General features: G+C 34.5%; 2 protein-coding genes across 3 annotated transcripts; one reads left to right on the top strand and one right to left on the bottom strand.

Annotated features, from left to right (window-relative positions):
* On the bottom strand, nt 1-1,623 carry msb1l. The gene is made up of 2 exons (XM_065500856.1): nt 1,384-1,623; nt 1-1,313 (listed from the first exon to the last, which is right to left on the bottom strand). Exons 1-2 carry the CDS (start codon nt 1,531-1,533, stop codon nt 312-314), a joined length of 1,152 nt encoding a protein of 383 aa, XP_065356928.1. The 5' UTR covers nt 1,534-1,623; the 3' UTR covers nt 1-311.
* A 996-nt stretch (nt 1,624-2,619) lies between these two features.
* Nucleotides 2,620-17,203, top strand: LOC135952361 (titin). 2 transcript variants are annotated; one of them, XM_065502257.1, is made up of 8 exons: nt 2,620-3,203; nt 4,322-4,506; nt 4,569-5,276; nt 5,347-7,794; nt 11,812-15,673; nt 15,947-16,226; nt 16,287-16,375; nt 16,440-17,203. In XM_065502257.1, the coding sequence occupies exons 1-8, from the start codon at nt 2,993-2,995 to the stop codon at nt 17,069-17,071; spliced, it is 8,415 nt and encodes a 2,804-aa protein (XP_065358329.1). In that variant the 5' UTR covers nt 2,620-2,992; the 3' UTR covers nt 17,072-17,203. The 2 variants fall into 2 exon arrangements, with proteins under 2 accessions (XP_065358329.1, XP_065358328.1); XM_065502256.1 differs by having other exon boundaries at nt 16,284-16,375.
* The last annotated feature ends 1,536 nt before the right edge of the window (nt 17,204-18,739 follow it).

The raw sequence follows: 18,739 nt of genomic DNA, 5'->3' as shown, positions 1-18,739 counted from the left end.
TATGTAAAATAAGTGTGAATAGTATTTATTATTTTTTTATAAGATTTTTATAATATAAAAGACAAAACAATATTATATTGTTTGTAACCTCCAAATGTAAGGCATAATGGACATCGTTGAATCAGACTTTACAACAGATGTGGTGTATAGTATCTTGCAGAAAAATACTAATGTAAATATAATAAAACTATCGTAATATATGAAATGAATACGCTAATTAAAATATGTTTATGAAAAAATAGTGAATAAAAATATGAATGAGTGAAAATGAATGAATTCAAATATAAAAAAATTCTATAATAAAACAATAATTAAAGTTCAATGGAATCCTGTGAACCTTGCTGCATGATTCGCAACGAAGGTACCTTATTATTTGCAGCAGGATTTAAAGTATCATCGAAACTAGTAAGAGCTAGACGAGTTTTAAATGATTTGGCAGACGACTCTACAGATCGCGAACGACCTTGAGTGCCATTACGATTGCGAACACAACTCAGGGGAGTGCGTTTGCCATTTGCCGAGTCATTTTTATTGTTTTGAGTGACGACTTTCAATTTTGGTGTCGTTGGCATATGGTTTTCCCGATCTTCATAAATTTGTTGACGTGACTGACGTCTCTTTGGCTTACGATGAGTGGCTTTTGATGAGCTTTTCTTACCAGCTCTCACACGATCCAAGTGTTTGTTCATGGGCTTAGCCACAACATGAAGATCATTTGTATCGTTGAAATCTACATTGACATTTTGTGGTGTAATTGATACGATACTGCTATTTCCGCTTGTATTAAGATTAAGCGATAAAGTAGCTAATATGCTTTCAAGCATTACATCTTCGTTTGTTTCATCAGCATCATCATCAGTAAAAATAATGGGTGTTCTATCTACTCCTATTGACGGAGAACGTGGATCGAATTCTTGTTGCAGAGCTATAGGAGTCTGAGGAGCTGACTCTGGTTTGTCTAATTCTAAAATTACCTTTTCTTCTGGCATTTCAATATCGACATCTTCCTCGCATTTATCTTCGGAAATCTCTTCTGAAGGCTTTACTTCGTTTAGAGCATCTGGCAAACGTGGATCTACTAAAAGATCTGCAAATGTATCATCAAGGCTAAGAGATTTTTCAAGGGAATCTTCAAAAACTAAAGGTGTACGATTGAGATTTAGACTTGGTGACCTTGGATCATTGAGGTTACATGTGAAGCCCTTGAAGAAACGTTTACGCAGAGTATCTAAGGCATTATCAGAATTAGGGTCACGTTCAGGCATTTCCACAGGGGCCAATTGCATATTTGTATCAATGCGTTTACTAGGAAGCTGTGTATATTTAAAACAAATTGAACTTCATTATTTTAAGACCTTATATTTTATATGTCTATGTACTTACATTAATTGGAGTCCGACATCCAGCTGGTGATCTTGGATCCAAGCTATTTTCAGTATTAAAATTCATATTAACGAATTGAGAGGATGGATATTGCGCAACAGGTGTGCTTGGTAGGTAACTGCCATCGATTTTTGTTTGTTTCGCTCCCATTTTCTTCACTAAAAACAAACTAACTTATTTAATATTCGAAATCAAAATGAAAAATAATTTCCCGCTGCAGCTGTATTCAAATTACGCTTTTCTTCGTTTTAAATTAGTGAAGTAAAAGTATGGAGTATTTGGGTATTACTACTCAATACCGAATGATTTCTCAGTAATTTCAGAGTTGCATTTTACAACTATGAAAGAAGAAATCAACGCAAATGTTTGCTTGAAAAAAATATTTATATTATTGTAATAATTATTGTATATAAGCATACATATTTAAAGTAAATAAAAAAATTATTTCGATAATATAAATTTAGAATATTTGTTATGCATAAAACAAAATGCTATTGAAAAACTAATCCCCTGTCCAATTAATACTAATTAACTTTTACTATCAATATTTATTTAATTTAATATTTAAACACTTTAGATATCTAGTATGCAATTTCTTATCGTAGAAAACAATAATTGGAATGATAATAAAATTTATTCTCTCGGCAAAATGTTTATATTGCCAGAAGATAAAATAAGCTTTAATTCTGTAACTTCATACAAACACATGTGTTTCTTATGTGCATCATCCAACGTTTCTCCTAGGAGATCAGTAATCTTCAAGCACTTATGTCAGTTTCACATAGGGCGCTTGAGGACCGACTTTCAAGCTTATTTTGTTTGCGTTGCCGTGGAAGAAAAATTTCCAACTGTGGAAAATTCGTGCTAAATTAGTGTTATCGATAAATATATGAAAATTTTCTCAATACTTTCTTATTGCAACTCTGCATAATAGTGTTGTAAAATATAAAGGCTTTTGACTACCTAATCGTTGTGGGTACTCGACACTTCTTTCAAGGCTTTTAATGTAATTTGATTTAAATTTGTAGAAATTTCTTAAATTTACTTTATAAGAAAATACAGCTACACGAATGTAAAGGCCTAGTGTTATTTTTCTATTAAAATCAATATGAATTTCCCATTTTTGAAATACAACATAAAACTGATTATTGTTGTTGTTGTATATCAATAAACATAGCCAGTGTTGAGTATTCAATACTTTTACAACCCTATCAAATACTTGTGAACGAATATAGTTTGTTGTATTTTGTTCAAAGAATTTTGCAAAAAATTTAATTTTTGTAATTATAAAACGAAATTGTATAAATATGTGTCGTCTGTTGGTGTCTTATTTAAATCTAAATCTTTGTTAAACAATGCCAATTACAAAATAATATCAATAAATACCAGTTTTCCCAAAAATAGCCCATCCTTTTGTGAACAAGAAAAAAAAGTGCGATGAAAAATTTTCACGGGTACCAGAATACAAGAAAAAACATAATTTAGAAGAAATTATCTATAAGTGAAAAAAGCAATTTAAATTATAAAAAAAAGTATTTTTAAACAAATTCCTTCATTCACATTAATTTGGAGAACGATTTTTGGTTGATTTTGATTAAAATATGCAGAAATGGCGTCGTCTATGCTAACAGCAGAGGTTTCAGGTTCGGCCTCAAAAGAGGCTGATATTGATGAGGCATTAAAATCAGCATTGCATTCCTGCGCCAATGATCCTGACTTTGCAATCATATGTGATTTCCTACAAAAGTTTTCAAAAGATTTGGGACTTGATTTGCCCAACTTTAAATTGTTATTGCAATGGCTGACCAAAACCGATGAAGGTAAGTACTGAAGCGTCTCGCGAAAGAACACACACAGACACAGTATATACAAATGCATGCACATAGTGGCTGGCATGTAAAAATATATTGGAAAGTATGTAAAATTTTTGTTTTAAACAAAAATTATTTTTGTACTAATCCGATGATTAAGTTATAACCATGGCTGAGATTATTAATGGACTAAAAAAAGAAAATATGCATATAAAACATGTATTATAAAACGAATATTCAGAAATTTTCTCTAAAAATAGATATAAATGCGCCATGAAATGTAAAATATTCGCTATTTTATGGCCAGCACTCCCTATCTGAACCAAATTTACACCGGAGGTACATTTTTCAATGCCTAATAATACAGTATTTTATGAGAAGCCGGTTTCAAACCGGGCGGATATTTGCGATGCCTGTGTTCAGCATGTAATAGAGTTTAAAACCCTTCTGACCGGCCCGGCAGTCAAGAATAATATGCGAAGCCGGTGTTCGACTACCATTTTAATGCCTTAATATAAAGAGGCCCTAACCCCCGGTTTTTTTGTAAGTCCAGATTTTCGTTTATTTCGAAAAATTCTCGACTTAAAAAATCAAGAGTTAGGGCCTTTTTATATTAAGGCATCGATATACAAAGAATAATAAAATCTAAATCCTACTCCACTATAAGATAAAAAGGAACAAATCAAGATTCCAGTAACAGTTTATATTTTTTTTTCTGCTAATATTTATATTTTATGCATTTAACCTCTGGGGTGTATCGAACACCGGCTTCGCTAAAATCACATTTTCTGTCTATCAAAATTTTTGTTCACAATGCTAATAAACATTACCATATTTTATATCATAGTAAAGGTATTTTGAAGCACTATTCAGTGATACCCATAATGATCAGATTATTTAATAAATATCTGAGAAATTTACTATTATATATATTGACTTTAAATTCCAATAACTCTTAAACTACGAGAGCGCGGACAAAAAGTTGAACGTTTTTAAAATGCAAGCTGTTTAGATGATCTTGATTTATGCCCAAGTATGCAATTGCATACAAATCTCAGACCTGGTTATAACAAATTCCGTTTCAAATAAAAAAATATTTAGGTAAATTTTGCTTTTTCATCTTTTAGTTTCACCCCAACTGAGAGAAATGCAAATAAAACTTTTAAGAAAAACTCGTAAAACGGTACATGAAAAGTGCTGGGAATCTGCATTAAGTAAGTTTTGCTTCACATACTCAGCCCAAGATGCTTGGGAAGTAGAACGTTTTGGTTATAAAAACTCCAGTGTTAAAGTAAAACTTCGTATTTTACGGGTAAATATTGTAAAATAAGTATGCACTTGTTCAAGCTAAATATAATTGTATTGCACTTTTAGGAACTACTTGAATGCCAATTTGAACGCAATGCTAAGTTTCGAGCTAAAATTTTAACCCTTAGTGCTGATTCTTTGAGATCGCAACCGATAGGGCGCGATAGCCTTGGTCATGCATACTGGGTGACTCAAGATAATGACTGTAACATTCGTATTTATCAAGAGCACTTAGATGAAGAGATATGGCAGGTTGTGGCGACAAACCGTGATGAGTTCGTCAACTTAATAAAGCGTCTAAGAGGTAGTGAAGTTGTGCTACCCTGTACAGAAATCGGCATAATTGATGAGGATACATCATCCAGCAGCAGCAGTAGTCGTAACGATGCAGATTCTGTGCAAAAAGTACATCCACTAGAAGAAAAGAATGACTCACAAGAGGATGAGCAAAAAGTTCCAATACTAAGCATTAAACTTGTACATGGCAAGAGTTCGAAAGATGACGTCGGTAAAGGCGAGGAAGAATTAGCTGCTGAGGAAGATGCCAAGCAGTTGAAAAAGCTCAAAAATGGTACAGAGGCCCATGACAGTGGCGAGGAAGAGTTTGAGGAAGTCGAAGAAGAGTATGAGGATGAAAGTAGTAGCGATGGTGAAAGTGATGATGAAGAGGATGACATTGAGGACGATAATAAAATCTCAAAGAAAACTGACAATGCAGCAAATCAAAAATTGGACAAAAATTCTAAAGAAAAAGACGAAGATAAAAAAGTTAAGGTAAATTTAACATTTAGGATTCATAATTTATAATTATATTAAACCATTGAATTTATTGTTACTATTACAGCCATTGCTGATATCACAGAATAAGATATTAAAAAGTGAAAACAGTTCATCGTCAAGTAATGCAGGTAAAAAAAGAGCCTTAGATCAAGTGGATGCCAATTCTCCGCCTCGAAACGAAGGTCAACAAGTCAGTGCGCTTAAAAAATCTAGGCCATCTTTAATGGATTCGAAACGGTCAAAATCTGTAAACAAATATGAAAATAGCAACGAAGAAGGGGAAGAAGACTACGATGATGAGGATGAATCTGCCGATGGAGAGGAAGAAATAGAAGAGGAAGACATTGATTCTGTAGCAGCTGAAGAAGACGAAAATGAGGAGAAACAGATTGAGGACTATGACGATGACGACGAAGAAGATGAAGAGGTAGGAGAGGAAATAAGCGATCCAGTTGTGCATGTCACTGGGGAAGGTGCTGGTAAGGATTGCGATGTTGGAAACTTGCTGTATTGCATCGACTACGGCACAAGCAGTGATGACGATGAGGGATTCGGTATAAGCGATGAAATAGTTGAAGATATTTTTTACGTCTCGGGGGAAGGCTGTGGCAAAGAGTGCTTAGTTGGTAATAAAAATAATGATGATGACAAGACAACAAAAACAACAATTAAAAATGATTCGGAAATATCGAAAACAAATGTTGAAACTAAACAAGAGTCCGAATTGGAAATTTCCTTGCCCCAAAAAGACAACAAAACTACTTGTATCTTGAGTCCTAAAAATTCTGTTCCTAAGGATGATATTTCTGCCGATTCCCCCATTAAAGAGGAAGAATTAGTTGAGAAAAAGCTAAATACTGAAGAAAACAATAAGAAAAAACCAGAAAATGTGAATGACATAGAAAAGCAGGACAATCCTAAAGATGAAAAAAGTCAAATTAATGGGGAAAACAAATCTAAAGACCTCGCCAACAAAACACTGAAAGAAACACACTCAGAACCATGTGAAACTAATAAATTGCCTTTGTCAATCGATAATAGAAAACCTTCAGATGAGAAAACCCATTCAGAGACGACCTCATCAGAAGATAATCAAAAACCAAGTAAAAATTTACCAATATCAAAGACAGATTCCACGGTGTTAGATGCAACAAGTCAACAATCACATGCCAGCAAAATGTCTGCCTTAGAATCTTTAAAGAAAGAATTGAGAGAATCGAAACAAAAGTTGTTGGAAAAGAAATCAATAACTACCGGCGAAAGTAGTACTGTAAAGCTTGCAAGTCCGGCTATTTATAATCGCAAAAGACGACTGACAGATCAACAACAAACACCAAATACTCGTCCGCCAAATTCTGAGAGTGAGATAGATTTGAATTCTGAGAATCCTGAAGATTTGCCAAATGATCAGGAGCTGGAAGTTGATGACGATGATGATGTCGATGTAGGCGGCAAAAGACTTAAGATGCGTCCCAAGCAAACCAATTCTGAACTAAGAAAAAAGATAGAGGCTCAAAAAGTAGCAGCGAATGATGAAACTACGTCATCTAGTGGTGGCGAAGAAGAACTCAGAAGACGCAAAAAGATAATATTGTCTAAACAGCCTACTACTGTTCCACCCTCAATAAACGCTGAAGAAATAATTTCAAATATGGAATCTACTAAAGATAATAATAAATTGAAAGATAATGAAACCTCAACTAAAGTCATTGAAAAGTCTGTTACAGCTACATTAACGCAACCACAAGCTGTAATCAAAAAAGTAACACAAACTACACCCACCAAAGTTAAACCAACTTTAGCAGAGATAATTGAGAAAAAGTTAAAGAAAACTCCAGAAAAAATTGAAAATGATTCAACCGCCTCGACTGCAAAAAGTCTATTTCCGTCTCCAAATAAAAGCCCCATCACCAAACCGTTAAAGAAAAATCTATTAACCCAAATAAGACAAGAAGAAAATGATGAAGATGCAGTCCCACGAAAACGTACCAACAGCCAAGAGCTAAATTCACAAACTTCAAGTGATGTTAAAACAATAGAGACAACTACTAAAATTAGTACCGATATGAAAGCAATTGTTACCAAAATTGATATTGAAAAACAAAGAACCACTCCGGAACGCCAACGAAAGCGTCGTAGCAGCGAAGAAACTATTCAACATGACAGTCCTGAAGAACCAGAAGCCAAAAAAGAAGTTACTGCGGCTGTCAAGGACAAGGAAGTTACAGCGAAACGCGATAAACCGGTTGATACCATCAAAGAAGAAGAAATAACTGCAGATTCAAATGATATTGAAATCAAAAAGGAAACGACAATTCCAGTTTCTGGCAGGCGTTCTGGTCGACGAAGTGGAGCGGCTCCGACTTATGTTGAGGCTATACAGATGAAACGAAATCGATCTTCGACAAAAAATGCTACGAAAAAAGAATTTACCGAATGTGATAAAGTGGAGGTGATTAAAGAAGAAACTCCAAGTAAGGAGACAAAAGCTAGTGCAACTAATTTGAAAGAGGTAATGACATTTTAAAATTCTTACAAATTTTAGATATTCAAATTTATTTTATGTCCTATACCATGCTTTTAATATGTACACCATTATCATTCCATTTAATTTAACGAAAACGCTGAGAATTTGTTAGTCAGTAATTAGGATATTTTCTAATTATTTATTCAATTGTTTAAGGACGGATTCTTACCAAGTAGAACGAAGTAGGTGTAGCACAGAGAAAGTGATCACTTATTAGCGAAATATGAGTGATTTTTCATATAAAAATTGGTGGGAAATAAGAGTGATCACAGATTATTTTTCATCTAGGACGTCTTATTAACGAATTATGAGGGATTTTAGATTTTTCATATAAAAATCGATATTTGGTGGGAAATAAGAGTGATCACAGATTATTGTCCTTTTTGATCTAGGACATCTTATTAACGAATTATGAGGGATTTTAGATTTTTCATATAAAAATCGATATTTGGTGGGAAATAAGAGTGATCACAGATTATTGTCCTTTTTCATCTAGGACGTCTTATTAACGAATTATGAGGGATTTTAGATTTTTCATATAAAAATCGATATTTGGTGGGAAATAAGAGTGATACAGATTATTTTCCTTTTTCATCTAGGACGTCTTATTAACGATCTATGAGTGATTTTAGATTTTTCATATAAAAATCGATATTTGGTGGGAAATAAGAGTGATCACAGATTATTGTCCTTTTTGATCTAGGACGTCTTATTAACGAATTATGAGGGATTTTAGATTTTTCATATAAAAATCGATATTTGGTGGGAAATAAGAGTGATCACAGATTATTGTCCTTTTTCATCTAGGACGTCTTATTAACGAATTATGAGGGATTTTAGATTTTTCATATAAAAATCGATATTTGGTGGGAAATAAGAGTGATCACAGATTATTGTCCTTTTTCATCTAGGACGTCTTATTAATGAATTATGAGGGATTTTAGATTTTTCATATAAAAATCGATATTTGGTGGGAAATAAGAGTGATCACAGATTATTGTCCTTTTTGATCTAGGACGTCTTATTAACGAATGAGGGATTTTAGAATTTTCATATAAAAATCGATATTTGGTGGGAAATAAGAGTGATCACAGATTATTGTCCTTTTTGATCTAGGACGTCTTATTAACGAATTATGAGGGATTTTAGATTTTTCATATAAAAATCGATAATTGGTGGGAAATAAGAGTGATCACAGATTATTGTCCTTTTTCATCTAGGACGTCTTATTAACGATCTATGAGGGATTTTAGATTTTTCATATAAAAATCGATATTTGGTGGGAAATAAGAGTGATCACAGATTATTGTCCTTTTTCATCTAGGACTTCTTATTAACGATCTATGAGGGATTTTAGATTTTTCATATATAAATCGATATTTGGTGGAAAATAAGAGTGATCACAGATTATTTTCCTTTTTGATCTAGGACGTCTTATTAACGAATTATGAGGGATTTTAGATTTTTCATATAAAAATCGATAATTGGTGGGAAATAAGAGTGATCACAGATTATTGTCCTTTTTCATCTAGGACGTCTTATTAACGATCTATGAGGGATTTTAGATTTTTCATATAAAAATCGATATTTGGTGGGAAATAAGAGTGATCACAGATTATTGTCCTTTTTCATCTAGGACTTCTTATTAACGATCTATGAGGGATTTTAGATTTTTCATATATAAATCGATATTTGGTGGAAAATAAGAGTGATCACAGATTATTATCCTTTTTCATCTAGGACGTGTTATTAACGAATTATGAGGGATTTTAGATTTTTCATATAAAAATCGATATTTGGTGGGAAATAAGAGTGATCACAGATTATTGTCCTTTTTCATCTAGGACGTCTTATTAACGAATTATGAGGGATTTTAGATTTTTCATATAAAAATCGATATTTGGTGGGAAATAAGAGTGATCACAGATTATTGTTCTTTTTCATCTAGGACGTCTTATTAACGAACTGTGATTGATTTTAGATTTTTCATATAAAAATCGATATTTGGTGGGAAATAAGAGTGATCACAGATTATTGTCCTTTTTCATCTAGGACGTCTTATTAACGAATTATGAGGGATTTTAGATTTTTCATATAAAAATCGATATTTGGAGGGAAATAAGAGTGATCACAGATTATTGTCCTTTTTGATCTAGGACGTCTTATTAACGAATTATGAGGGATTTTAGATTTTTCATATAAAAATCGATATTTGGTGGAAAATAAGAGTGATCACAGATTATTATGCTTTTTGATCTAGGACGTCTTATTAACGAATTATGAGGGATTTTAGATTTTTCATATAAAAATCGATAATTGGTGGGAAATAAGAGTGATCACAGATTATTGTCCTTTTTCATCTAGGACGTCTTATTAACGATCTATGAGGGATTTTAGATTTTTCATATAAAAATCGATATTTGGTGGGAAATAAGAGTGATCACAGATTATTGTCCTTTTTCATCTAGGACTTCTTATTAACGATCTATGAGGGATTTTAGATTTTTCATATATAAATCGATATTTGGTGGAAAATAAGAGTGATCACAGATTATTATCCTTTTTCATCTAGGACGTGTTATTAACGAATTATGAGGGATTTTAGATTTTTCGTATAAAAATCGATATTTGGTGGGAAATAAGAGTGATCACAGATTATTGTCCTTTTTCATCTAGGACGTCTTATTAACGAATTATGAGGGATTTTAGATTTTTCATATAAAAATCGATATTTGGTGGGAAATAAGAGTGATCACAGATTATTGTTCTTTTTCATCTAGGACGTCTTATTAACGAACTGTGATTGATTTTAGATTTTTCATATAAAAATCGATATTTGGTGGGAAATAAGAGTGATCACAGATTATTGTCCTTTTTCATCTAGGACGTCTTATTAACGAATTATGAGGGATTTTAGATTTTTCATATAAAAATCGATATTTGGATGGAAATAAGAGTGATCACAGATTATTGTCCTTTTTGATCTAGGACGTCTTATTAACGAATTATGAGGGATTTTAGATTTTTCATATAAAAATCGATATTTGGTGGAAAATAAGAGTGATCACAGATTATTATCCTTTTTCATCTAGGACGTCTTATTAACGATCTATGAGGGATTTTAGATTTTTCATATATAAATCGATATTTGGTGGAAAATAAGAGTGATCACAGATTATTGTCCTTTTTGATCTAGGACGTCTTATTAACGAATTATGAGGGATTTTAAATTTTTCATATAAAAATTTATATTTGGTGGGAAATAAGTGTGATCACAGATTATTGTCCTTTTTCATCTAGGACGTCTTATTAACAATCTATGAGTGATTTTAGATTTTTCATATAAAAATCGATATTTGGTGGAAAATAAGAGTGATCACAGATTATTGTCCTTTTTGATCTAGGACGTCTTATTAACGAATTATGAGTGATTTTAGATTTTTCATATAAAAATCGATATTTGGTGGGAAATAAGTGTGATCACAGATTATTGTTCTTTTTCATCTAGGACGTCTTATTAACGAACTGTGATTGATTTTAGATTTTTCATATAAAAATCGATATTTGGTGGGAAATAAGAGTGATCACAGATTATTGCCCTTTTTCCTCTATGACCTCTCAGTAACGATCTATGAGTGATTTGGTGGGAAATAAGAGTATCACAGATTATTGTCCTTTTTCATCTTGGACGTCTTATTAAAGATCTATGAGTGATATTAGATTTTTCTTATAAAAGTCGATACTTGGTGATTTTAAATTTTTCAAATAAAAAATCGATATTTGGTGGGAAATATGAGTGATCACAGATCATTGTCGTTTTTCCTCTAAGACCTCTTATTATCGATTTTTTCACATAAAAATTGATATTTGGTGGGAATTTTGAGTGATCACTTATTATTTTCCTTTTTTCTCTAGAATCTCTTATAAAATTATAAAGAAGAATAAATATAATCTTATTTGTACATACATATGTATGTAATCGAATATGTTTTTATATTTTAGAAAAACAATGTGGAGAAATTATTGAGCGATAAATCAAAGTCATGCTCTAAAGAAGATATTAGTGAAGATGTTGAAACTAAAATTAGTCAAACTATAATAAAGAACGAAATTGCTAAACCCAAATCGAGTCCTACAACAACTAAAACACCAACAAAAGGAGTACGTAAACAACGTGATGTCGATGCTACTAACATTATTGACGTAGACAGTGAAACACCAGTACGCCAATCGAGACGAATAGCCCAACAAAAGATACGAGAAGAAGCAGAGCGTCGTAAACTCGAAGAAATTGCATTGAGAACTATGAAGCAAGAGTTAAAAAAAAAGAAAAAAGCAGAAAAGCAGGCTGATCCAACAGTAGTACCACCTACTACTGAACCGTCATCCGAATCTGAAGAGAGTGATGTCGAAACCAAGAGAAAAGTACAAAAGAAAAAATGTCCGGGAAAGGATGGCAATTGGTCATCTGGTTCGGAGGAACAAGAAGAACCAGATGAAGAAGACGAGGAGCCGCCACATTATGAAACCGATCCGGGCTCACCACTTTTTAAATCGGATCATGAATTTTCACCCGAGTCCGATATAGAAGATGAATCTCAAGTAGTGCCCATGAAGAGAGCACGTACCGTGCGCAAGGAAGATGCTGTCGATGACGCTAGTGCAGCAGCTGCAGAAGAGGAAGCATGTCAAAAGTGCAATAAATCAGACCACCCTGAATGGATTTTACTGTGTGACAACTGTGACAAAGGCTATCATTGTTCCTGCCTATCACCAGTTCTGTTTTACATTCCTGAGGGAGATTGGTATTGTCCTCCTTGTCAACAGGAGCAACTTATCAAAGCGTTAGAAAATCAATTGAAAGAGTTTGATGATTTGGTTGAAAATAAAAAGCAAGAAGAAGAACAAGTGAAACGATTGGCTGAGGAAGAAAAAGTACGTCAAGAAAAAGCGGAGGAGGAATCAAAAGAACATAAAAGCAAAAAGAATCGTAGAATGAATGCAAAGAGAAACAATGACAATTCCAGTGCAGACGATCGTTCACAAGAGGAGAACGATGACGAAGAATCAAGTACAAATTCCGATGACAGTAGGGAAAGCGGAGCAAAGAAACAAACTGCAAAGAATAAAAACAGAAACCGCTCAAAGAATTCGAAGAACAGTGACAAACGCAACCACCGCGATCGGCGGCATAATACTACTCGCAGTAGACGAAGTCGATTGCAAAAGCGTGGTAGTGGCTCTGATAGTGATTCGCAAAACTCAAAGAAATCTAGGAATGAATCCAAGAGTAGTAATTCCTCCTCGTCTTCATCAACTTACTCTGAAAGTGACAATGAGCCAATCTACAAGTTACGCAAGCGAAGGCAAATTAATGTCAGTTATCGCCTCAACGAGTATGACGAAATTATCAATTCAGCGCTTAAAAAAGAAATGGACGAAGCAGCAGGTGCTGGAAATTTGGGTCGCGGAAAAGATATTTCCACTATAATAGAGGCCGATAAGGAGGAAAAGGCACGCCAAAAGCACATAGATGGTGATGAAGAGGTCGCCGTACCACCAAAGGAAGAAGGCAGCAAAGAAGATAAAGATGTCAAGGAAACAAAAGAAGAGGATTTCATAAAGACTGAATCCAAAGAAGCAACTAAGGACGAGAAAAAAGAAACTGTCGAAAAAGAAGACGATGACGACAGTGATGCTGAACCAATTATGCGTAAATTTAATATTAAGCCATCGCAGAAGAAAAAATCTCGTAAACTTACTACTTTGGATATAAGCTCTGAAGATGACAATGCATCCGATGAGGATTTTAAAGGCTCATCATTGGATGATGATGAAGAAGAGGATACCTCAATTTCAGCTTCGAACAGCGATTCCAGTCTTGAAATATACAAACGACATGGAAAGTCTAAGAAAAAGCGGCGTAAGGCTGCGCGTAGAGCATTTCGCGAACGCCGTAAAGATAGAAGGTTTGTTGTGGACGAAAGCGACGATGAAGATGTGCAACGACCAAAGTCCAAAAAGAAACGGAAGGACGATTCCGACTACACAGAAAGTGAAGCTGATGATGACGATATTTCTGAACTATCGGAAAATATCGACAGCGCTGATTTGTGTGATGATACCACTACAGATGAATCTGACGGTGCCTGGAGGCCCAACCAAAGAAAGAAAGCTAAGAAGTCGACTATACCATTTGTGCAAAAATCTCCCAAACCCAAGAGCTCACCAATCAAAAAACCCAAGAAAGTCGAATACTCCGACGATGATGTGAGCGAATCGGAAGAAGACGACGACGACGATGAAAATGACAACGCTGGTTCTGGAAAGGGCATGGGCAAGCAACCTCGCTCTCAACCTCTAAAAACTAGTTCCAGTTCGTCAAAAACAAAAGGCAAAGGTAAAGAAAAACCTCCACCAAAATCAAAAAAGAAGAAGAAGTCGTCGGAGGATGAGGGCAGCGAGTCCGATAGTGAAGACAGTACACGTCGTACGAGAGGGCGCCGATATGCTTACATTGAGGATTTCGAAGATGACAGTTCCGATGGTGGCATTAAACCTGGAGTTCAACGGCCTGACACGCCTCCCGAAGAGCGTGAAAAATTCATAAAACGCCAAGAAGAAATTAAACGCATGTTGGCAGAAAAGAACGCCGAAGGTGCAAAACTCGTGGCTACACCCAGACTTACCCCCATTAAAACTGACGGCGAAAAGGACAAACGATCTCCTACTAAGACCGCAGGAGGAGATTCTCTCTCAACAGTCCCATTGTCAGTTATACGACAAGCGAAGGTACTTGACATAGACTACTTACAACGGCGTGGCGAAAGTCTGGACGATTTAAGCAATGATATGGGTGAAGTTGATGATGATTTCGATGATGCTGATCTTCCTGATGATTTGCCCGAGGATATGGACGAAGATGCTATTGCTCGTATGGTGGAGGAGGAAGAAGAGTTTGGTGGAGCTGCGGCTAGAGACCTTCCACCACCAGACGAAGTTTTGAGAACGCCCACTATTGTCAAACCTACTAAAATGAAGGAAGTAGAAAAACCAATTTTACCTGCAAGCGTAATTTCTACATTCCCCTCAAATAGCCCGCAAGTAACCCCTGCAACATTACCAACACCAGCAGTCTCAGGTCTCCAGGAACCAGTGAGGAAGAGGCTGCCAATGCCAACAATGCATCCTCCATTACTACGACATCAGCAGTATTTAATGCACGAAGCCATGTCCAATACTCATCACATGATGCAACGTCACGGTGGTGGACAACCACCTACATCTCATCTTTTGCAAAGTGCTCTATCAGCTCCTTTAACACAGCCGTTGGACCGAAACTATCCCCCGACAACACCTTCGCCCTCCCATCATTCTTTAATTAATCGAATGGTCCACAATATACCCTTGCAACCTACACACGTATCACAAGCTTTAGGAACAAATAGGCCACCTCTAAGCCTACCACCACCACCTTCAATCCTCACCAAATCGTCTCCAATGATCGATCACCCAGCGCAGGACAAATCAACAAATCCCCAACCAGTAGCAGAAAACAAGCCACGAGGAAGACGAAAAAAAATTACACCTCTCAGAGACACGCTACAAAAACAACAAACAGCTGCGGCCGTGACTGCGGCGACTGCAACAAATGCCGCTTTAGCTTCAGCTATAGTTAAGAACAGTGAATCTGTTGGTACTGGTATCTCTTCCCAGCCATCGAGTGTTATTAAAAGTGGATCGCCAACGAAGCTACCAATGCAAGCTAGTGTCATTACCAGTATGCCACCAACATCACATACAGTTACTAACAGACCAGGTGTGACCATGCCTCCAATAAGCGGCGCTTATGTGAGGGCTGATGGTAAGAATCCTTATACAAGTTCATTCACACCATGACAGATTTTTAAAAAATACTATTTTTTAACGTTGGCCTTCAGACTTTGTTCATATTTGGCAGACATATTTATAACCATTTTAACATTTCTATTTTTAATTTTTACGATTTTTGAAAATTCAAAAAAGTCTGCCAAAAATTTACAAAATCTGAAGAGCCAAATTAAATTGTTGGTTGATGTTCGGTGGAATGAATCATACACATTATTTTTATCTCACTAATACAACAACATCAATGTAGGTCCAAGATTTTACGATCTACCAGGAAATCGAATTTCGCAAATTGGTATTCAGCGTCATCGAGGACCACCTCAATTGCCACCTAGCCTATTACCACCACATCCTGCCAATCGATCATCATACGGTCCACCCCCTCCTCTAAAAGGCTCGAGTTCAGGACCCCCTGCTCCACCATCTTCGTCACCGGGTTCAATAAGAAATCCAATGCATCACGTACCACCACCCTACCTAGGAATGCCACCCAATGCACGACATGCATCACCACATCTAAATATGTACAGGTAATTTGAGTGCAACTGTTGTTTATATTGTTAACACATTAATTATACCTTCCTTAGTAGGCCACCTATGTATGGAAATCCGAATTTTGGGCCGCGTGTTAATTTAAGACCTCCAAATATCCATGCGCCGGAGTACTCGGCTGGTTCGCGTAAGTTTTTTTTAATGCTCTATTCTACACAATTATTATAATCTTATGTAAATATAATCTGCAGGAGCTTATCCACCCTATGGATTCTACCCGCCACCACCTCCTTTAACGACACCACCTGGTCAACGTTCTGGACCTGGTTCGGCACCACGCCCTCCCACACAAATACCTCCAATTCCATCAGCTCTTACACAGTCTCCTGCATCAGTCATAGTATCTGCTGCAGCTGCAAAGTCTTCGACTACGCCAACGGCTACAGCTCAGCCTACACCTCCACCTACTCCCGATATAAATGAACCTAGCTCCAGTTCTAAGCCAGTCTTAGTGGCACAGGATTTACCAATCAAAATAAGTCCTCCAAAAACGTCATCACCGACACCCGTCGTACCACAATCCGAAAAACCTATAATTGCAGCAGTGCCTGTGGCAGAGCCACGAAAAAAACTAACTACACTGCAAGCATACACCACAAATACTGCTAAGAAATCACCAGTGCGACCGGCCGGTGATTCGTCCGGATCACAGAGTTCACCGGGACCCCCAACTGAAGTCAATGACGATAATTCAACACCGGCACCTTCAGATAATACGCCGCCAACAGCCGAACAACAACCGACCAGGCAAGAACGTCAAGCCAGTGAATTTAGCGGACTCGTAAGCTATTTCAGTTCACAACATGATGATTATAACACATAACATTTATAAGAAAGTTTAATTTAAAATGTTTCCATTTTTAAATCTCATGTACATACTATAAGACATATACATACATACATATGTATTTATTTATATATATACATATATATAATTTAATTTTTAATATAAAAATTGTATTTTACTTTTATTAGCAACAAAGCTTTATATGGTGGTACCCGAATTTAGAGTTGAAATCCTCCTCATTCATTTATGTATTATTTGATACAAAGGTACATATATGTATTTGCGAAAATCGATAATGGTGCCATGTGATTATGAAAGTGGTCTAATTCATAACATGTATATTAGAGTTATAACTTTTTGTCATTTTTTAGATATCTAAAATATCATATAGCAAGGCTTTGTATAGCATGAAAATGTATTTCGAATTATTTTAGTAAAATTAAGCTTAACTCACTAAAATCTTATTTCATAATTAAAAACGTTAGGAATTCATTCCATATATCCATTCCTAACATAACAAATTCATTACTTTTATATGAATAGAATTCATTCAATGTTGAATAATTAAATTTTGTGTTAATTCAAATCTAATCTAAATTGAACTAAAATATGTGCTCTTCATTCAATATGTTTTGGTTTTGCTTTTAATCATTTACAAAATGAATTGGAAGAAATGTTCTAAGCATTTTTGTATTGTAATAGATTAAGAGTACATTTTATTAAGCTATTTTGTTATGGATTTGAATAATAAAACAATTTAATTCAATACGGAATGAATTCTCAAAGGAATGAATTCAATACGTTTGAAATACTAAGGAATTAAGCATATGAATTCAATCGTAAAGAAACGTTTTAAATGGAATATTTAAGAGATAACATTTAATTTGATTTTGAAAATTGAATTAAGTATTACGAACCTTTGTTTGAGAAATACGATATTTTTTCTTGAAGAACTTTATTATTTGTCTCAAAGAATTATACAATGTTTCGAAATTCTTTAATAAAAAAATTATCGACCAATTCAACAGTTTTTACGCTCTCCAGAAAAATTGGAAAATTACACTTAAGTTGTTTTGTTATAGATAGCAGAGTCGATATATACATGTCCGTCTGTATTAGAGTGTCCAAAAAAACGGTTTCGATTTTTATTTTTTTTTTTAATATGAAAAAGGTCTTAAATTTATTTTTTATAGACATTATTATTGAAGAGAAAACAATTACATGTGTAAAGTCATGTTTCATAAGAAAAATAAATAGATTTTAAAATATAATTTCACCTTTTTTCATTATTTTTTCAGAATAATGAAATAAACTTTTTGGCTTTAATTACATGTGTAATTTCATTTCTATCATAAAAACCATTACATGTGTCTAATTTACATAATGTGTTTACATTTACCTTTAAAAATTAATATTAAAATTTAATCCTCATTGTTTTGCCATCCTATTGTTTACGCTAATAAAAAATATGTTAAGAATTGTGTATTAAATCCTCTGAAATTTTATTTTTAATTCTTAACCCCCTGTCTATACTTGACAAATATTCATCATAACAATAAATGACATTTGTTGTCAAGACAAAGTTGTCTAAGCAAAAGCACTAACAATTTTATCATAACGAAGAAATAATACTAATAAATGGAGACTATACCTGATAATTTTTTATTTAGACAACCATTTTGAAGTTTATCATGATAAAAATTT

Source organism: Calliphora vicina, chromosome 2 (assembly GCF_958450345.1).
Source record: "Calliphora vicina chromosome 2, idCalVici1.1, whole genome shotgun sequence".
Taxonomy (NCBI): domain Eukaryota; kingdom Metazoa; phylum Arthropoda; class Insecta; order Diptera; family Calliphoridae; genus Calliphora; species Calliphora vicina.
This window is presented reverse-complemented; position numbering and strand designations above follow the sequence as displayed.